At 47.2% G+C, this 18,602-nt stretch overlaps 1 protein-coding gene across 1 annotated transcript in view; it reads left to right on the top strand.

Annotated features, from left to right (window-relative positions):
• Positions 1-787: 787 nt before the first annotated feature.
• The window catches only part of LOC147703759 (nucleoside diphosphate kinase A-like), a 184,440-nt gene continuing 166,625 nt past the window's right edge, over positions 788-18,602 (top strand). Inside the window, exons 1-3 of the mRNA XM_086928970.1 lie at positions 788-827; positions 15,151-15,289; positions 15,472-15,573. Coding sequence (XP_086785096.1) covers positions 15,155-15,289; positions 15,472-15,573 — 237 coding nt within the window. The 5' untranslated portion in view covers positions 788-827; positions 15,151-15,154. The remainder of the gene's footprint in view (positions 828-15,150; positions 15,290-15,471; positions 15,574-18,602) is intronic.

The raw sequence follows: 18,602 nt of genomic DNA, 5'->3' as shown, positions 1-18,602 counted from the left end.
CCCCACCCCTAACCCCCTGGTGCCGCCCGTTAGCAAACTCTGTAGTCAAAGCAACCTACCACTCACAACACTTGCGTCCGTTTCTCTATCTTCCTCTCGCCTTTCCTCCTACTCTCCTCTATACACTGTCCCTTCCGACCGACGGAGGCAACGCATATGAACGTTGAGGAACCGCCAAGGATATAAGTTGATTATGTATAACCAGCACTCAAGCGTCTCAGCAAGCCAGAATGTATCAATAGTTATGCTTGTAGCGATAGCAAGACCAGTATTGCCTTCGTTTTGTCTACTATACTGTGTTTTTTAAAATTTCTTTCTAATAAAATCTTTTGAAATTAAAAAATATATATGTATGCCTTCTTGCGCAGCACTTTTTTCCCATTTTTCCCTAAAAAAACAAAATGTAGCTGTGTTTTGACTATTTTCTCGGTTCTTTCCAGGGTAGTCTACAATCCACAGGTACCTTTACAATCCCAGGGTTGTTGTTAGGAAAAAAAGGTGCAAATTTGGTGTGCAAACTTTTTCTGGAAAAAAAGTTATGAAGGTTTTAAAAAAATGGCTTAGTGCCAAAGTGTGTAAGGCTCAACAGGCAAGTGCCGAAGGCACATATCCTGCTCTACCTCGTGGTGTAATGCGAATACTTGGGCGTGGCTGACGAATTCATTCAATAATCGCCAGCCAATAAGATTGGTAGCAGCCAATGACAGGCGCGAGACGGTGCCCCCTACTCACTGGGGTATATATACGGTCTCTTCTCTCTTCCCCTGTCATCCGCTGTATCCCCGCTTACTGCTGAATCCGTGGACATACAGCACTCCCTGCCGCAGGTACAACTATTTTCAATGTGCATCTCTGCAGCAAGAGGTCTCCCCGCCGCTCGATCCCCTTCCCAGTCTTCCGCGAAGGTGCAGCACCCCCACCCTCGCGCAAGGTATCACCCATCCTTCCATAACGCAAACTCTCCCAGCACGGTGAAGCTGTGTTCTCTCGGATTTTGAAACAACCGCTTCCCTACACGTGTCACTGCGCACTTTACCCGCCGAAATGAATGCCGACCATAGCCTCCCTTAGTCCTGACTCCTGACCTCTCCCCCGGGTTTCTGCAATGCGTTAGCCCCGGGCAGCTTTCAAAATTCGGGTGAGACTACTTAACATGTGGGCGTTGGGGATGGCGGGGGTTTCGTAGGTGGAGTACCTGTGCCAGAGGGGCCTCACAGTGCTGCCTGTGTGTTTGCTTTTATCTGTTGGTCGCATCTGTGTTTGGGATAGATGGAGTACAGCTGTACACTGTCCCCTGCAGCCCCGGCTTTAGGGCAGTGCGACATGTGCAGCCGCACCTGGGGATTAGAGTGTGGAACACTGTGTTTAAAAATAACTACTGATTTTAAAAACTCGTGAACTTTACTGTGTTTCCAGCAGTTTTCAGGCAACAACAACGTCAAAAATAACTGGCGATTTATGTTTCCTCTGGTGAGAGATCGGATTTTGTCTCGTGGCATTTTTGACTCGTATAGTTGCACGGAGGGTTAGACCACAGTTGACAGGGGAAAATCCATACTTATTGGAATTCACACAAGCATCGGCCCCTCGCAAAGCAGCATTCCGTGCAGTTGCCAGGTTTGCCTTGGCACGATATAGTTTGATGGGATCTAGCCAATCACAGTCTGTGAAGTGGCTCTCGACAGATGCATTCTGACTAGAATCATGTTTTATGAACACTCTTCCTTCCCAATCTCCCCCCATCTACCGTAGCCGCATACTACCTTTGGTGGATAACCTTTCTACCGGGGCAGGTGCAGCCTTCGCCTTGCAATTAGAGGGCAATCAATGATTCTCAGGACGAGCACCTATGACGTGGAGCTGCATCCTGTCAGAATAAGATAGTTTCATACCATGTTTCTTTTAAAACTTTGGAAGTCATGCCTTTGAGGGCATTTTTCTGAACACACGTATTTGCTATTGATTTCTGATCCCATTTAGAGACACTATGTACCTATTATGTTCACTCAACAATAGTTTTTATATGTTAATATACTAGTGAGTGGATGTTATGCAATTATTCCTCTGTAAATCCCACTGAGCCTTCAACACAAAACCTTTTTCAAATTAATAACTGGTCCAGTATCTCTTATGAGTCCTGAAAGGTCTCATGGGAAATGTCCCTGCTGTGATACATTCATGGAATATCTTTACAATGTCCAATAAGTAGAAGTACATTTAAATTGAGAGTCCCTTTAATCTGCAGCTCTAAGTTTATCCTCGAATTCTCCTGTAACAAAATCTACTTGTCCCTTTGCTGTCATGTAGTGCAGCGCCCAATTATGGCAGCAATCTCATTATGCAAGAGCTCTGGTATAGCCTCTTTGATTATGCTAGGGCTCATACCTTAGTAGTGTTTGAATACGTGCAATCCTGTTATGTTGCCAGGCTTCCGCAGATCTACATACTGGGGCTGAAGGTAGTGGTAGTCAATAGTTCCAGGGTTAGAATGCCCTTTTGAGTCTGTGCAAACTTACTAACTTGCATGTTTTAAGGGTTTTCAACAGCTCTTCTGTAATCTGTTCCAATGCTGTGAAAAGTTGGCAATTTACTCCTGACAATGGCAGACATAACCCTTCTTCCAGGGTTGGGGGGAAAGTGGTTGGAGGGAAAGTGTACTTGCAAACACTCAGATTTTTGCTTGAGCAAATCTGCACATGCATATCTGCCCATGCTAAAATGCAGTTCTCAAATATTTTCTAGGAATTCTATTTCTTGTCCTACTCCTGTACATTCTTGGGTATTTACGAAAGCCATATAGCTGGACTTAAGGCACGGACATATACCATGGGTGCACTTTTGAGACGTTCTTTAATAATTGGGCCCCTAATTTGGTCTGGCGTTGACCGTGATCTTTTGAGTTTATTCTGCTCTTTCACAAGGGGCATATCGGCATATAAAGTAGTTTTGCTCAGTGGCAGTAACTGTGGCAGTGTGTGCTTTTTGAACCCAAAAACACCTTTTGCCTTTGACAATGTTTGGCCTGGTAGCTCCCACACTAATACGTTTTTACAAAAACCATGCCAAAACAAGTTGCACATTAACAAAACTGAAAAGCTGACCACCAATTTCAGACCTGCCTGCTTTGCTGATGCTTGTTTATTTTTGTTTCCAATAATTTTATTGAAACTCGTTACACTGATTTTCTATTATGAATATTTTTGGGAACTACTAGCATGCATCAACACGTTACTAAATAATGCTGCAAAGAAATGGTACCTAAAATTTTACGGTGGTATAACTAAATGTAGTTTTTATCCTGCTTGAATTTTGCAATGTTTAACACTCCGCCCATTATACCCTGTGGTTTTGCTTTGTTCGCCCTAAATTGGCAGGGTATGCCCAGGCGTGGGGCCCTTGCTTACTTTGCCACTGGATTCAAGCTAGCCTGGCTGATGACGGTTGATTAGCCAGAAACCGGCCCCAGGATGCTTTTTTTTGATCCAGGGAAGACATGGCTTAGCAGTTCGGAATGGACTGTGCTTTGCATATGGCCATGTCTGAACTGGGGTGGCGGAGTGAGCTAAAGAATGATGATGGATTAAACCCAGATCAGTAGACTGGGGGTGAGTGCTTGCAATGTTCAACACTCTGTCCGTCATCCCCTTTGGTTTTGCTTAATTGTTTTATGAACATTTTGTTTTGAAAGGAAAAAATCATCAATTTTGCTTTCAAGCTTCTGCAAATTCTTGCACCAAATCGGAGAGCATTCTGGGGCATCATACATAGCTTCACATTGCTAAACTTTGAAAACGTGTGTACACATTTTTATACTGGAACCACTGTCAGTAGTGTAGTCAGAGCTTCCAACATTCACTCAGAGCACTCACCCTAATAATAAAGGCTTTCAATGAATGAACCATAAATACAAGTTTGAGCAGCATTGTTAGAATTGGGGGTCTCCAGTTGGCAGAGGCCAAGGCTTCTGACCAAATAGGGACCCTCTCCTCCAGTCAGGGCAAGGTGGACACACGTTAGTAGATAATCCCTGTTCACCCCCTTGGTAGCTTGGCAGAGCAGACAGGCTTATCTCCAGGGCAATGTGTAAAGTATTTGTGCCAACACATACAGTAATGAAATAGACCACCACAAATGGACACCACACAGGTATATTTATAAAAATAATATATATATATTTTTAGGCAGACTTTAAAACGGACATAAACCAACATAAAATATGCTTCTTGAAACAAAAGTATTCTTCTGGGGAAAGTGTTCTTAAAAAGTAAAAAGGGTCTGTTGGAAAAGATTGTGCAATTCCGAATGCACCACGAGCAGTCTTGGATTGGAAAGGACTGCCCCTCTCTTCATGGGGACCCTGGGCGGGTGTGCGCGTAAGAATGTAATGCCCCCACAAACTGTATCTCCCTAAGGCTACTCGGATGATGAACCAAACAATATCTTCCTTTTTGCCCGGTACCGCACTTCACTCGGGTGCCGGTACGGGCTTCCAGGGAGGGGCTCGGCGATATATGCCTTCAGCGCCGGCTGCTGCCGGTGATCCACACACTCAGCGCCTCCCTCTCCCCCCAGGTGGACACGCTCTTGTCTGAGGCAAACACTCGAGCGTTACCTGGGGGGGAAGCGGCAGGCATTACAGCTCCCGGGCTCCTTCTGACGTGAAGCTCTTGGCAGACGCGCTGGGCCAATCCCAGCGCTGCTTCCTGGCTTTCCTCCTGATGACTCGGCGAGTCGCAAGCCACTCACAACACGGCCTCTGGAGACGCCAGCGATGACGTCAGGGCCCAAGGGCCAATCGCAGCGTGGCAGGGACGAAGAGCCCCTCTTCTCTCACGGGGATCTTCTCCGTGCGATTCCTCGGTGGGGGGGCACCTCTGGACCTCGCGGCTCCAGCGATGGAGGTCAGGGGCCCTCGGCGCTTGGGGGAAGGCACGGCCAGGCAGGCCCTGTGGCCGCAGCGATGATCTTGGGTCAAACAGGCACCAGGGGGAGAGCGGGAGGCAAGGCACACGCCGCTCTTGTTCTCTTCCGGTGCAGCTGCAAGAAAGGATGATCTTCCCGCTCTGAAGACAGCAGAGCGGTGCAGGTCAAACGGCAGGAATTTGATGGCCCTGATTCCTGGGATCAGGAGGCTAGCTCTACTTCTAGCCCTTGGAGAGTTCTTCTTGGCAGGAGGGGGACCAAGCACACAGCACAGTCCCAACGGTCCCTCTTAGGTAGAACAATAAAGACAGCAGGTCAGCTCCCAGACACACAGCAATGGCAGCACTGTTCCCCAGGTCTCCTTCTGGTGTTCTTCTTCAGCAGGGATCCTCCTCTTGAGTCAAAAGTAGTCTGATTCTAGTGTGCACGGGTCTTTCCTTTATACAGCAAATTGTCTTTGATGCCTTTGAGGTTTTTTGATTTAAGCACAGGTTGCCCTTGTCCAGACCCTGGCGGTGGGAGTCTCTTGGTCCTGGGGAATCTTTCTCTTTGAAGCAGGGAGGCGGGGACATCTGTCCTCCAGCGGACAGACGAGCCGGTATCGTAAAAGGCAGGACACAGCCCAGCACCACTCCTCCCCCTAACCTTCAGGGGCAGCCAGCTATCACTCCACTGCTGGAGCTTTCCCAGCCCCTGTCACACTCCCTCTAGCTCGCACACCCAGGCAGGCCCACAGACAGACTGGACAAGGAAATAGCCACTTTCTAAAAGTGCTATTTTCAGACACAACATTTAAAAACCATCTGTGCTAAAAGATGTATTATCGATTTCTGAATCCTGGGAAACCAGGTTTGGATTTTCTATCTTGCTCCTGGGGGAAGATAGGCAGGTACACATGGGACCCAGCCCTCCCTCATTCTGTCCTATGGGCAAGATAGCCTTGCTGCAGGGAAAAACGAGTTTGGCAGTAGTTCACTACTACAGCATGTCCCCTACATCAGTACAGGCCCTACTAGGAGCACTTGCACTTTGGCACTGATCAGCAGTGGCAATGTGCCCAAAGCATCTAAACCAGCAAAACGTAATCCAGCATAGAGTCAAAAACATAGGAGGTAGAGATCAAAAAGTCAGGGGAAACCATGCCAAGGATGCCAGGTCTAACACGTGTCCCCTCCAGTTGAAAGTGAGGGGAACTACCCAACCCCTTGGGAGTTCTCATCACTAAGGCAGAAAAATCTGGACAGACCGTCAGCATTGGCGTGTTCTGTGCCAGGGCGGTGTTCCACCGTAAAGTCCATTCCCTGTAGGGAGATTGACCACCTCAACAGTTTTGGGTTCTCCCCCTCATCTGCATTAACCATCTGAGAGGCCTGTGGTCTGTCTGAACCCGGAAGTGAGTCCCAAATAAATAGGGTCTTAGCTTCTTCAGGGCCCAGACCACGGCAAAATCTTCCCTTTCAATTGCGCTCCACCTCTGTTCCCGGGGGAGTAGCCTCCTACTAATGAAGACCACCGGTTGGTTCCAGCCCTTGTCATTCAGTTGGGAGAGGACTGCTCCCACCCCATGCTCTGAGGCGTCTGTCTGCACTACAAATTCCTTGGAGAAATCAGGTGCCCTAAGCACGGGGGCGGTGCACATGGCAGCTTTCAGGGCTTCAAATGCGGTCTGACAGGCATCGGTCCAAATCACCCTTTTAGGCTATTTGTTAGGAGCCCTGTCAAGGGGGCCACAATGGTGCCGTACCCTTTGACAAACCTCCTGTAATACCCGGTGAGGCCCAAGAAGGCTCTCACCTCTGTTTGGGTCTTGGGGGCTCCCAATCCAGAATGGTATACATTTTTGCCTGTAGGGGTGCCACCTGGCCGCTCCCTACCTGGTGTCCCAAGTACACCACAGATCCCTGCCCTATCTGGCACTTACTGGCCTTGATAGTGAGGCCTGCATTCTGCAGAGCCTTCAACACATCCCAGAGGTGTTGCAGGTGTTCCTCCCAAATGTAGCTGAACAGAGCAATGTCATCCAGGTATGCGGCACTGAATTGCTTCAGTCCAGACAGTACCTGGTTGACCAGTCGCTGGAAGGTGGCAGGGGCGTTTTTCAAACCAAAGGGCATGACTCTGAACTGGAAGTGCCCCTCTGGTGTTGAAAACCCCAACCTCTCCTTTGCCCCCTTAGTTAAGGCAATCTGCCAGTACCCAGATGTCAAATCAAATGTACTGAGATACTTGGCAGCCCCCAGCCGATCCACAAGCTCATCAGCTCGGTGGATGGGGTGTACATCAGTCTTAGTGACCTCATTGAGCCCGCGGTAGTCCACACAAAACCTGAGTTCTGGGGTGGCACCGGGCGCAGCAGCCTTTGGTACTAAGACCACCGGACTAGCCCACGGGCTGCTGGATGGCTCAATTACCCCTAGCGCCAACATCTTGGAAACCTCTTCCTTGATGCTGACCCTGACTTTGTCAGCTACCCTGTAAAATTTCTGTTTCACAGGCGGGCTATCTCCAGTGTCCACATCATGGACGCACCAGTTGGTGACTCCTGGGATCAGGGAAAACAGGGATGTAAACTGACCCAACACCTGGTGACAGTCTCTCTGCTGCTCTGGGGTCAGGGTGGGTAAGAGAACCACTCCATCCACTGACCCATCTTGTTCCTTGGCTGCCAGGAGGTCAGGAAGAGGATCACTGTCCTCCTCCATCCCATCATCTGTATCCAGGAGCATTGCGACATCCGACCTCTCAAAGTGTGGTTTGAGGCGGTTCACATGCAGGGCCCTCAAAGGGTTCCGGGGAGATTGAAAGTTAACCAGGTAGGTTACATCACTCTTGCGCTCCACCACCTCATACGGCCCAGTCCACTTATCTTGGCGCGTGCAAGGCTCCATTGGCGCCATCACCCAGACCTTCTGTCCCGGTTGAAATTCGACCAGAGTGGCATTCTGGTCATACCATCTTTTCATTTCTTCCTGGCTGGCTTCTAGGTTCGCCTGAGCAAGTTTCCTGTAGCGTTGAGTCTGGTTGCGGAAGGCCAGCATATAGCTGAACACATCCTGAGGGGTCTTACCATGGGATTTCTCCCAACCCTCCTTCACCAGACTCAGAGGTCCTCCCACAGGGTGACCATACAGAAGCTCAAAGGGACTGAACCCTAAGGACTTCTGGGGCACCTCTCTGTAGGCAAACAACAGGCAGGGTAAGAAGACGTCCCACTTCCGCCTCATGGGCTCTGTGAGGCCCATTGCCATGCCTTTGAGGGTCCGGTTGAATCTCTCAATCAGACCATTCCCTTGAGGGTGGTAAGGAGTGGTGAACTCATAAGTTACCCCACACTCCTCCCACAAAGACTTCATGTACTTAGAGATGAAGTTGGTACCCCTGTTGGATACCACCTCTCTGGGGAATCCCACACGGGAGAAGATCCCCATCAATGCACGGCCCACCACAGGGGCTGTGATTGTCCGGAGAGGGACAGCTTCCGGATACCAGGTGGCATGGTCCACCAAGACCAGGATGAACCTGTTGCCTAGGGCTGTCTTGGGTTCCAGAGGCCCCACAATGTCTATGCCCACTCGCTCAAAAGGGGTGCTAACCACAGGAAAGGGCTGAAGGGGTGCCTTGCACTTTCCTCCATTCTTGCCACTGTCCTGCTTCTACATCTGGGGACAGTAAAAGTGGGTGACAAGCCGTTGAAAGGTCTTGTCTTGCCCCAGATGTCCTGCGAGAGGCACGTCATGAGCCAGACCCAGTAAGAAGGTCCTGAAGCGCTCAGGCACCACCAGCATACGGGCTGCACCGGGCCAATGACCTTAGGCTCACTATACAACAACCCATCTTCCCAGTAAATAAGATGGTGTTTGGACTCTCCACCTGCTGCCTGGTCTGCATCCTGTTGCCGCATACCAATAAGAGAGGGGCACTCTTTCTGCGCCTTGCAGAACTCCTCCCTGGAGGGACCCCCTTCTTGCTGCCAATGGGTCAGCTCAGGTAAGTCTCCCAGTTCGGCTACCTGTTCCCCTGTAGGTACCAGAGCATCCCCCTCAGGTTCTGCTTCCTCCTGGACCCTGGGAACGGCTGGGGCTGGTTTCCCACGCCCCCTGCCCTTCTTCCTCTGGGCAGGTACCTGTGCCACTGTTTCAGGCTCCAAGTCTGCTTGGTAAACAGAGAAGGGATCCCTTGGAGAAACACCTGTCAGTACACTATGATGTATGAATTACATCATTATAGCCCATGTATAAAAAATAGATATTTTGCACAAGATACACTTTTCTTTTTGTTTTCTTTTTATTTTAAAAAAAGGAGAATTTTTGAGATATTTATACAAAATTAAAAACAAGGCATTACAAATACATTCAAATGCAATTACAATAGCACCACTTCATGTTAAAATCAATCCTTTGCTAGAGAAGGATCTAATAGTTCATAAAAAGTTATTAATAAAAACATACAGATCAAGAGGAATATAAGGAGAGAACAAAACAGACAGTTCTATTTGTCATATGGATACATATCAAGGAACCTGAATTGTAGAACCCACTCCAGAAAACATATGAATGTTGTTATCTATGGAGTAAGCTCAATCCCTTGATTATGTTAAACTAGGCGTCAACGCGTTTCGATGGTTTATTTACAATTGACCATCTTTTTCAAGACCAGGTTGATGTGTCTCTCCTATTGTCAGGTACTGGGTGGTTGCCGTTTACAAGAAAATCCTGTAGATAAATATACTTAGATAAGTATTCTTTCAACAGTAAATCAAGCCTGTCTAGTACAATCACATAGGTGTAGTCCTACTTCATTTTGTTTCGTTATGCCTTTCATTATATACAGTCTATTGATAGTTCCATGTTGTTGTTTTTATAAACACATAGAAAAGCACTTTCTAAACTTTTAAGTACATTCGCGTAGCTCATGTGGTTGTTATTTGTTATACATTTTTTTCTTCATTCGGTTTCACTCCTACATAGACTTGAGTTATAAATATTTCTTATATGTGGGCTCTTGGTATTTTTCATCTACAACCCTTCTCAAGCCAACCCAGGAGTTTTGTGTTACAGTCACCCCCTCCGTCATTTTCCCCCAATTCATGGCCGATCTAAAGGTAGGAGGTCTTACTATGGTATTCACCTTATTTCATCCTTGTTTATTCTCTTCCATTCGTCCTAATTGCATCTTTATAGTTTGTGGTTTTGTATTTCTTGACACAAGGCTATAATTAAAAATTACTTTGTCAAAATTCTCTATATCGTAATTTAAGTTATACATGGCTAAATTTTTTTGTTCTGTTTTTACCTTTTATTTGCAATGGTCTGTCTATTATTGATACTTTCTTTTTATTGAGGCTTTGGTGGACACCATTAAAACCATGAGGGAATATGATATTCCTTTCCCGATTCTGAAATGGAATATAATAACACGGTTTGTTGTATATGGGTATTACTACTATTGTACTGGTTGTTTTTACTCGGGCTAGATCTCATTTTAACCACATTCCTTTTTGGGTTTTTATTACTGCTTCCCAGACTGATCCTCCCAGTTACCGGTTGTTCTACTCCTCTGGTAAATAGTTTTATGTAGTAAACCGTTTTCTTCTGCACTAGAATTTAAAGGGAAAGTACCCCTGGGTGTTAACGGATACTTGAATAGTTTGGAGATTATTTCGACTTATTTATATAAAGCGGTCTGTCACTTACATTAAAAAGGGATAGATTGAATCTTCCCTATTGGTCGTGCGGTCGGGGTAGTTTGTCTTTAAAATCCTTTGTTCTGCTCTAATCGGTCTAATTGAGCCTGCTTGACCACCCCTACTGGCGGCCATGGACCGAGTGGTCGCACAGGCCCACTCAGGCCAACCCAACATCTCCAGATGCACCTGGCATTCCACCTCCCTTCAGGGAGAACTCTCTAGGTCATTGCCTAGAAGACAGTCTACCGGCATGGAGGGCCTCACAACAACTCTCAAGGGACCTGAGACCCCCCCACTCAAAGGGAACTTGCTCCACTTTGCAGAGGCGCACCGAGTTGTCAGCTGACACTACTGCGTGTAGTACACCTGGGATAACCTGCTCCTCAGAGACCCACTGACACCCGACAGATGTCACACTGGCTCCTGTATATCTGAGAGCCTCCACCCTCCTCCCGTTGATAGTCACCCACTGCCTGTACTTTTTAGTGTTTTCAGGCAGGTAGGTTTCCTGGACCATCTCTCGGTCTCCTAAAGAGACCAGGGTCATCACTGCCAGCTCCTCCTCCCCACTAGGTACTTACTCCTCCCCCAAGGTTACACTCATCAAACTCGGTTTGGGAGCAACAGGGGGTCCTGGGGATTTCTTGGGGCACCTAAGGGCAATGTGACCATTTCCATTGCAGTTGTAACACCTAATGGGACCTTGAAAGGTACGCCCACCCTTAGGGGGTGGTGGTGCCTGAGACTGGGGGGCCGGGGACTCCTTTCCAGCAGAACTGTTCTGGGGCCCTTTAGGGAACTCCTTTTTGTTACCTGTGTCCCCCCCACTCTTCTGCTGGGGACCCTGTCCAACTTTGGCTGTGGTACCCACGATCCCCTTGTGGACCCTGGTGCTGGTCCAGCGGTCCGCCTCCTTAGAAAGCTCCCTGGGATCAGTTAACTTACTATCCAAAAGATGCTGGTGCAGCTCTGGAACACATAGACTGCTCAAGTGCTTCCAACTAATTAAATGAAACAACCCCTCCTAATCAGTTGCCTTGCTGCCCTTTATCCAACCTTCCAATGCACGCGTATACAGGTTCACACACACCACCCATGTACTGGACTCTAACTTTTTGAAGTTCCTAAACTTCTGTCTAAACTGCTCTGGGGTAAGCCCATACCTGAGGCATAGGGCCTCCTGAATATGGGGGTAGGTCATTTTGCTTGCTAATTCTAAGGGTGAGAGGACATCCCTCCCAGAAGCCTCAAAATGTTTCCACAGGCCCGCCCCTCAATCCTCCATAGGCACCTTACCCATCTTAAGAACAATCTCATAGGCTGTGAACCACGCATAGATATCCTCCCCCTCTGAAAATTCTGGACTATATCCTTGGGGAGGTATACCCTATGCCCATGCACTGGCTGTGTGCTGCCACCATTTATACTGGACTCCAACTGCTTAGCTTTTAGATCCAGTTCTCTCATGCTCACCTAATGGGCCAGAATTAACTTCTTTTCTTGCATCTGGGCCCTGAGCCTCAGGACTTCTAGCTCATGTTTTCGCACTCTCTGATTCTCTTGAATTTCCTCCAGGGAGAGACCCCTGCTGGAATGGTTGCTGCCAGCCCTTGAGGCTGGTCTGCCTATTGGCAGATCACTTGCTCCAAAGCCATTCCCTGGTGGATTCTCCGTCTCTTCAGCACCTGTCCCCGCTGCCTCTTTGGCCTCCCACCAGACCAATAAGGCGTCCTGCAGCTCGTCCTTTCTAGAGCTACTTTTAATGGGGCACCCAAAGTCTCTGCAGTACTTCCTGAGAGCATCCTTGTGGTAGGAATACAGATCCTCAATGTTAAAATCAACTTTTCCCTTTACACTGGCTTCCTTCTCACTTGGTGCCTTCTCACTGGACACCTTTTCACTGAGTGCCTTCCTGGACTGTGACATGGTGCTTCAAGGAAATTCAAAAATAGGACCAAGAACAAAAAAAGTAATTTGGTATGTGGTTATGTAGGACTGCACTCAACTAGTGATGCACACCAATCACTGTAGGTCAGGCGCAAATACACGTTCACATCCCACCGCTGCCACCAATGTTAGAATTGGGGGTCTCCAGTTGGCAGAGGCCAAGGCTTCTGACCAAATAGGGACCCTCTCCTCCAATCAGGGCAAGGTGGACACACGTTAGTAGAGAATCCCTGCTCACCCCCTTGGTAGCTTGGCAGAGCAGACAGGCTTATCTCCAGGGCAACGTGTAAAGTATTTGTGCCAACACATAGAATAGTGAAATAGAGCACCACAAACAGACACCACACAGGTATATTTATAAAAATAATATATCTATATATTTTTAGGCAGACTTTAAAACGGACATAAACTAACATAAAATATGCTTCTTGAAACAAAAGTATTCTTCTTGGGTAAAGTGTTCTTATAAAGTAAAAAGGGTCTGTTGCAAAAGATTGTGCAATTCCGAATGCACAATGAGCAGTCTTGGATTGGAAAGGACTGCCCCTCTCTTCATGGGGACCCTGGGCGCGTGTGCGCGTAAGAATGTAATGCCCCCACGAACTGTACCTCCTTAAGGATACTCGGATGATGATCGAAACAATATCTTCCTTTTAGCCCGGTACCGCACTTCACTCGGGTGCCGGTACGGGCTTCCAGGGAGGGGCTCGGCAATAGATCCCTTCAGCGCCGGCTGATGCCGGTGATCCACACACTCGGTGCCTTCCTTTCCCCCCAGGTGGACACGCGCTTGTTTGAGGCAAACACTCGAGCGTTATCTGGGGGGAAGCGACAGGCAGTACGGCTCCCGGGTTCCTTCTGACGTGAAGCTCTTGGCAGACGCGCTGGGCCAATCCCAGCGCTGCTTCCGGGCTTTCCTCCTGATGACTCGGCGAGTCGCAAGCCACTCACAGCGGGACCTCTGGAGACTCTGGAGATGACGTCAGGGCCCACGGGCCAATTGCAGCGCGGCGGGGACGACCAGCCCCTCTTCCCTCACGGCGATCTTCTCCGTGCGATTCCTCAGCGGGGGGGAACCTCTGGACCTCGCGGCTCCAGCGGTGGAGGTCAGGGGCCCTCGGCGCTTGGAGGAAGGCACGGCCAGGCAGGACCCGTGGCTGCAGCGATGATCTTGGGTCAAACAGGCACCAGGGGGAGAGGGGGCCGGCAAGGCACCCGCCGCTCTTGTTCTCCTCCGGTGCAGCTGCAAGAAAGGATGATCTTCCCGCTCTGAAGACAGCAGAGCGGTACAGGTCAAACGGCAGGATATTGATGGCCCTGATTCCTGGGATCAGGAGGCTAGCTCTACTTCTAGCCCTTGGAGAGTTCTTCTTGGCAGGAGGGGGACCAAGAACACAGCACAGTCCCAACGGTCCCTCTTAGGTAGAACAATAAAGACAGCAGGTCAGCTCCCAGACATACAGCAATGGCAGCACTGTTCCCCAGGTCTCCTTCCGGTGTTCGTTTTCAGCAGGGATCCTCCTCTTGAGTCAAAAGTAGTCTGATTCTAGTGTGCACGGGTCTTTCCTTTATACAGCAAATTGTCTTTGATGCCTTTGAGGTTTTGTGATTTAAGCACGGGTTGCCCTTGTTTAGACCCTGGCGGTGGGAGTCTCTTGGTCCTGGGGAATCTTTTCCTTTGAAGCAGGGAGGCAGGGACATCCGTCATCCAGCAGACAGGGGAGCCGGTATCGTAAAAGGCAGGGCACAGCCCAGAACCACTCCTTCCCCTAACCTTCAGGGGCAGCCAGCTATCACTCCACTGCTGGAGCTTTCCCAGACCCTGTCACACTCCCTCTAGCTCGCACACCCAGGCAGGCCCACAGACAGACTGGACAAGGAAATAGCCACTTTCTAAAAGTGCTATTTTCAGACACAACATTTAAAAACCATCTGTGCTAAAAGATGTATTATCGATTTCTGAAACCTGGGAAACCAGGTTTAGATTTTCTATCTTGCTCCTGGGGGAAGATAGGCAGGTACACATGGGACCCAGCCCTCCCTCATTCTGCCCTATGGGCAAGATAGACTTGCTGCAGGGAAAAACGAGTTTGGCAGTAGTCCACTACTACAGCATGTCCCCTATATCAGTACAGGCCCTACTTGGAGCACTTGCACTTTGGCACTGACCAGCAGTGGCAACGTGCCCAAAGCATCTAAACCAGCAAAACGTAATCCAGCATGGAGTCAAAAACATAGGAGGTAGAGATCAAAAAGTCAGGGGAAACCACGCCAAGGATGCCAGGTCTAACAAACATTAACATATGGACAAAAAATATTACCTTGACTGCAGACAGTGCCCTTCCTGATCCATTATGTGGTACTGTAAACTGGCAGCCATAGGGGTTGTCCTGCAGGGGGTTGGGCCTACTTGTCCCAAGGATAAAATATACATGAAAACTTGTTGCACTTGACCCCAAACAATATGTCCTAGGCGTCGCGCTATAGGAATTCTACATCCCTGAGGGGACTCTGATCTTTTTCATCCAGTGTCCTTCCTCTTATGACCAACAGTTTTCTCTTATGCTGTCTAATATACTATTGTTTTCTTTTAGAAACATGGCTGATAGTGGTAGCAGAGAACGCACAATGCTTTTAATCAAGCCAGATGGTGTCCAGCGGGGCCTGGTAGGAAAGATAATTACCCGCTTTGAAGAGAAGGGCTACCTCCTGGTGGCCATGAAGCTTACGCAAGTGCGTATAAACATCTTTATTGGTTTTAGTTAATTTTCCGTACCAAAGTGATTGATGAACGCTCTAGCTTTTACACTTTGCTGGGAAATGCTCTACTTGCTTTTACTGCTGTGCTCTGATCACTGGCATGAACCGGGTTGAGAGTGGCAGCACACTAACCGGACATTCTTTGCCATCTACAGGCCTCCGAAGACCTTTTCAGGGAGCACTACTTTGAACTGAAGGATGAGCCATTCTACGCTCGGCTGGTGAAATATTTGAGCGGCCGCCCTGTCGTGCCCATGGTGAGTTTGTACAAAGCTTTATAGAATGTAAACCCTTGCTTCTTTTAAACCTACTTGGGGGTACTGCTGCATTTGAACTGAACAGACCTGATTTGTAACCACAATTGTGTGCCTGCTCTGTAGTTCAATTTCCTCCTCAAACCTCATGCTGATAAGCATTCTTGTGCCAGCCTCAGCCCAATCCATAGAATATGGAGCAGAAATGCCAAAAGTAGTATAACAAAGGATCCGTTTAGTGTCCTAGGATTTACCTATTCTTATTTTCTTATAGTTTTCATTTCAAAATGTGGCCATCAGTATAGTATGTTGCTGAGAAACAATGTTTAATGTTTCAGAAGCTAGAATCAATTTACATTGGATTCCAGTCAAGGACACTGCAATGCTGAAAATCCTGCCCATGTAGTTCAAGATTGTTTTTGTGACATGGAAAAATCTCAATTTACTGCCTGATTTGGGCACTATAAATCTTGTAGACATTCTGACTCCAGTTGTCAGCTACAGCTCTCAGTAACATGCTAAGATATGTCTTGAACAGGAGGCAGAGTGCTGTCTTATCTTGGGCCCACATTTTGGAGTAAAGTACCATAGGGAATCACATCTATTTGTTCTTCTTGGTCTTACTGGAAATCATCAAAACATATATATTTTGCTAACTGGACTATATTTCCTTTACTCCTTCTTGTGGATTTCCACATTCTGGAATCTTAGATGAATGAGTGCATGATTAAATTTCTCCATGTGACCTTCAGGTTAAACAAGATGTCAAGTGAGAGCTTACCTTGCTGAGCAATCCTGTGTTCATAATTAAAAGGATGCTTCCTTGAAGAGACTGCAGTGACAGCAAACAAGCACATATTTCATTGTCAACAGAGAAGTGGCTTAGAAAACATAGGTCAAAGGTGACTTTTGTCTAAACAATACAGAGTAAGATAAGAAGTCTTGGGAGCAGAACAATAAACACACACACGCTCAAGGGGAAGTTAATGTTTTATTAAAGCTTTGTTAGTTATACTTACGATAAAGAGAATGTAGAGGAAAAGTTATGAGTTTAAAGGACACAGGTGATGTGATGTTTATATAAAAGGTTATGATTAACTAATGTATTCTTTGACGTTTATTGGCTTTTAAGATAATTGTAATATCAGCAGATTTTTGTGTATATAAGAGGCTGTTTGCGAGCAGCAAATTAAGACCAGCTGTTTACCAGTGTGGGAATAGCTGTTCTCCCTGCCTCGACAGTAAACCTGCTTTTACCTTGCCAAGAAAAGTCTTGTTTTTCTTGATTTGAGTTTCCTTGTAACGTTTCATGGTTGCAAACACACCAAAGTCATACAGATTATGTTTACTCCTATCCTGCTCTCCCTCACTTCCAGTTTGTGAATGAATGAACTGCAGGCATATCTTCAAAATATCTTTTCCAGAGGTTAGTGTACTTCACTATGGCAAGTGAGCCCAGCAAAAACGCCTTCTACGTATGTACTGCATATTGTGGCAGTTCATATTTTCCTATCAGATGTGGAAAAAGGATGCTATCAATTCCACCTTCTTGGTTGCTTGCTGCTTTTCCGAAAAGGGTGTTTATTTCGACTTCTCCAGTTGATTGGCTACAAAAGAAAAAGAAATATCTCTCTCTTAAGTGATAGACTGGATGATGACAGCTTCCTCACAAAAACCCAAATATCCTCTTATTGGAATAAGGATTGAAAGACTGTAGACGTTGTACTGAAGTGTAGCTGAATTTCCCAAAGAAGTTTTCTGTTGATCTCCAAGGTAAATTTGGTATGAGATGTGACCACTGAATTCGTGACAGGTCTCCTTCTATACCACATCATGTGTAAGTGGAAATTTGGGCCAGTATCGGTTTCATTATTAGTACCATTGTATTGGTACTTTTTTCCAATATGGGGCCCTGTGCCACCTGTTACTTAGTTATGCTACTTGGGGGTACACTCTCTTGGTATGAAAGCAATCAGTTTCATGAATTGGGATGCTGTTACAGTTATCTTGCAGAAACAGGTATAGCTTTAGGGTCCTTTGGAAGCTGCTTTTGCCACGGAACACCACTAACGAGGCTCTGAGCATTATTGGAAGTTCAGTAGGCCTCATTTTTATTCCCATACAGCACAAGTTAAATACAACTCCTCCTGGGGTCAGTAACGGTACTACCTCAGTCTGGAGTAGCTGTAGAAAATTTCAGCCCTGCACTGGTACAGGTAAATCATACCATTCATTGAGGGCTGCTCTTTCTCCAGGAAAGGAAGCCTGCACCAGACTCTAGCAGTGTTACTCCATGCTTCTGAAAATAACTCGACCAGGTAAGTGTGCACCATTCCTACAACAGCAGTTCTGGCACCAGAGGTTGAATTGAAGCCTTTAGAGAACTGTCTGTAATGCCTGCCTTCTTTTATGGAAGGAGATGGAACATTCAGAGTCGTTTAATTTCTCTGGCAGATACACGCCAAAAAGGTGTATACAGGTTTTTGGACTGCAACGTTCAATTTCACAGCATTGAAAATTGATTGTTGATGTCCCTTCCCAGCAGTCTGTCATCACAAGGCACTCTACAATTTCAGTGTTGCTCTACATGTCTTAATTTGATCAAACAAGTCCAGTGGACACACAAGTCACCAGGGGCCCGATGTAGGTCGCCAATTACCGGTCGGTAACGGCCGAATTTGGCCGTTACCAACCGGTATTTGGGAATATACATGCAGGTGGCATTTAATTTACAGAATCGGTATATTTACCGATTCGGTAAATTTACCGATTTTGTAAAATACTGTGTCGCGTTCTAATCTAGGACCCCGATCAATACTGTGACCTTACGCCCCTATACGGCTATAATCCATTTGTACCCCTATAATGGCATAAAGGATCAAGAGCGATATTTCAAAAACTCGTCTCTGGCCTAACACGATCAGAGCCACATTTCAGAATCTCTTCATCTGCAGCTCATTAGAGCAAGTGACACAGCAGAAGCCACTATCTAAGATTCCTAGATTACACTCCGAGTTCTTCAACAAGATAAA

Source organism: Lissotriton vulgaris, chromosome 7 (genome assembly GCF_964263255.1).
Source record: "Lissotriton vulgaris chromosome 7, aLisVul1.2, whole genome shotgun sequence".
Classification (NCBI taxonomy): Eukaryota; Metazoa; Chordata; class Amphibia; order Caudata; family Salamandridae; genus Lissotriton; species Lissotriton vulgaris.
Note: the sequence above shows the minus strand (reverse complement) of the source record. Positions and strands in the feature narration are given on the sequence as shown.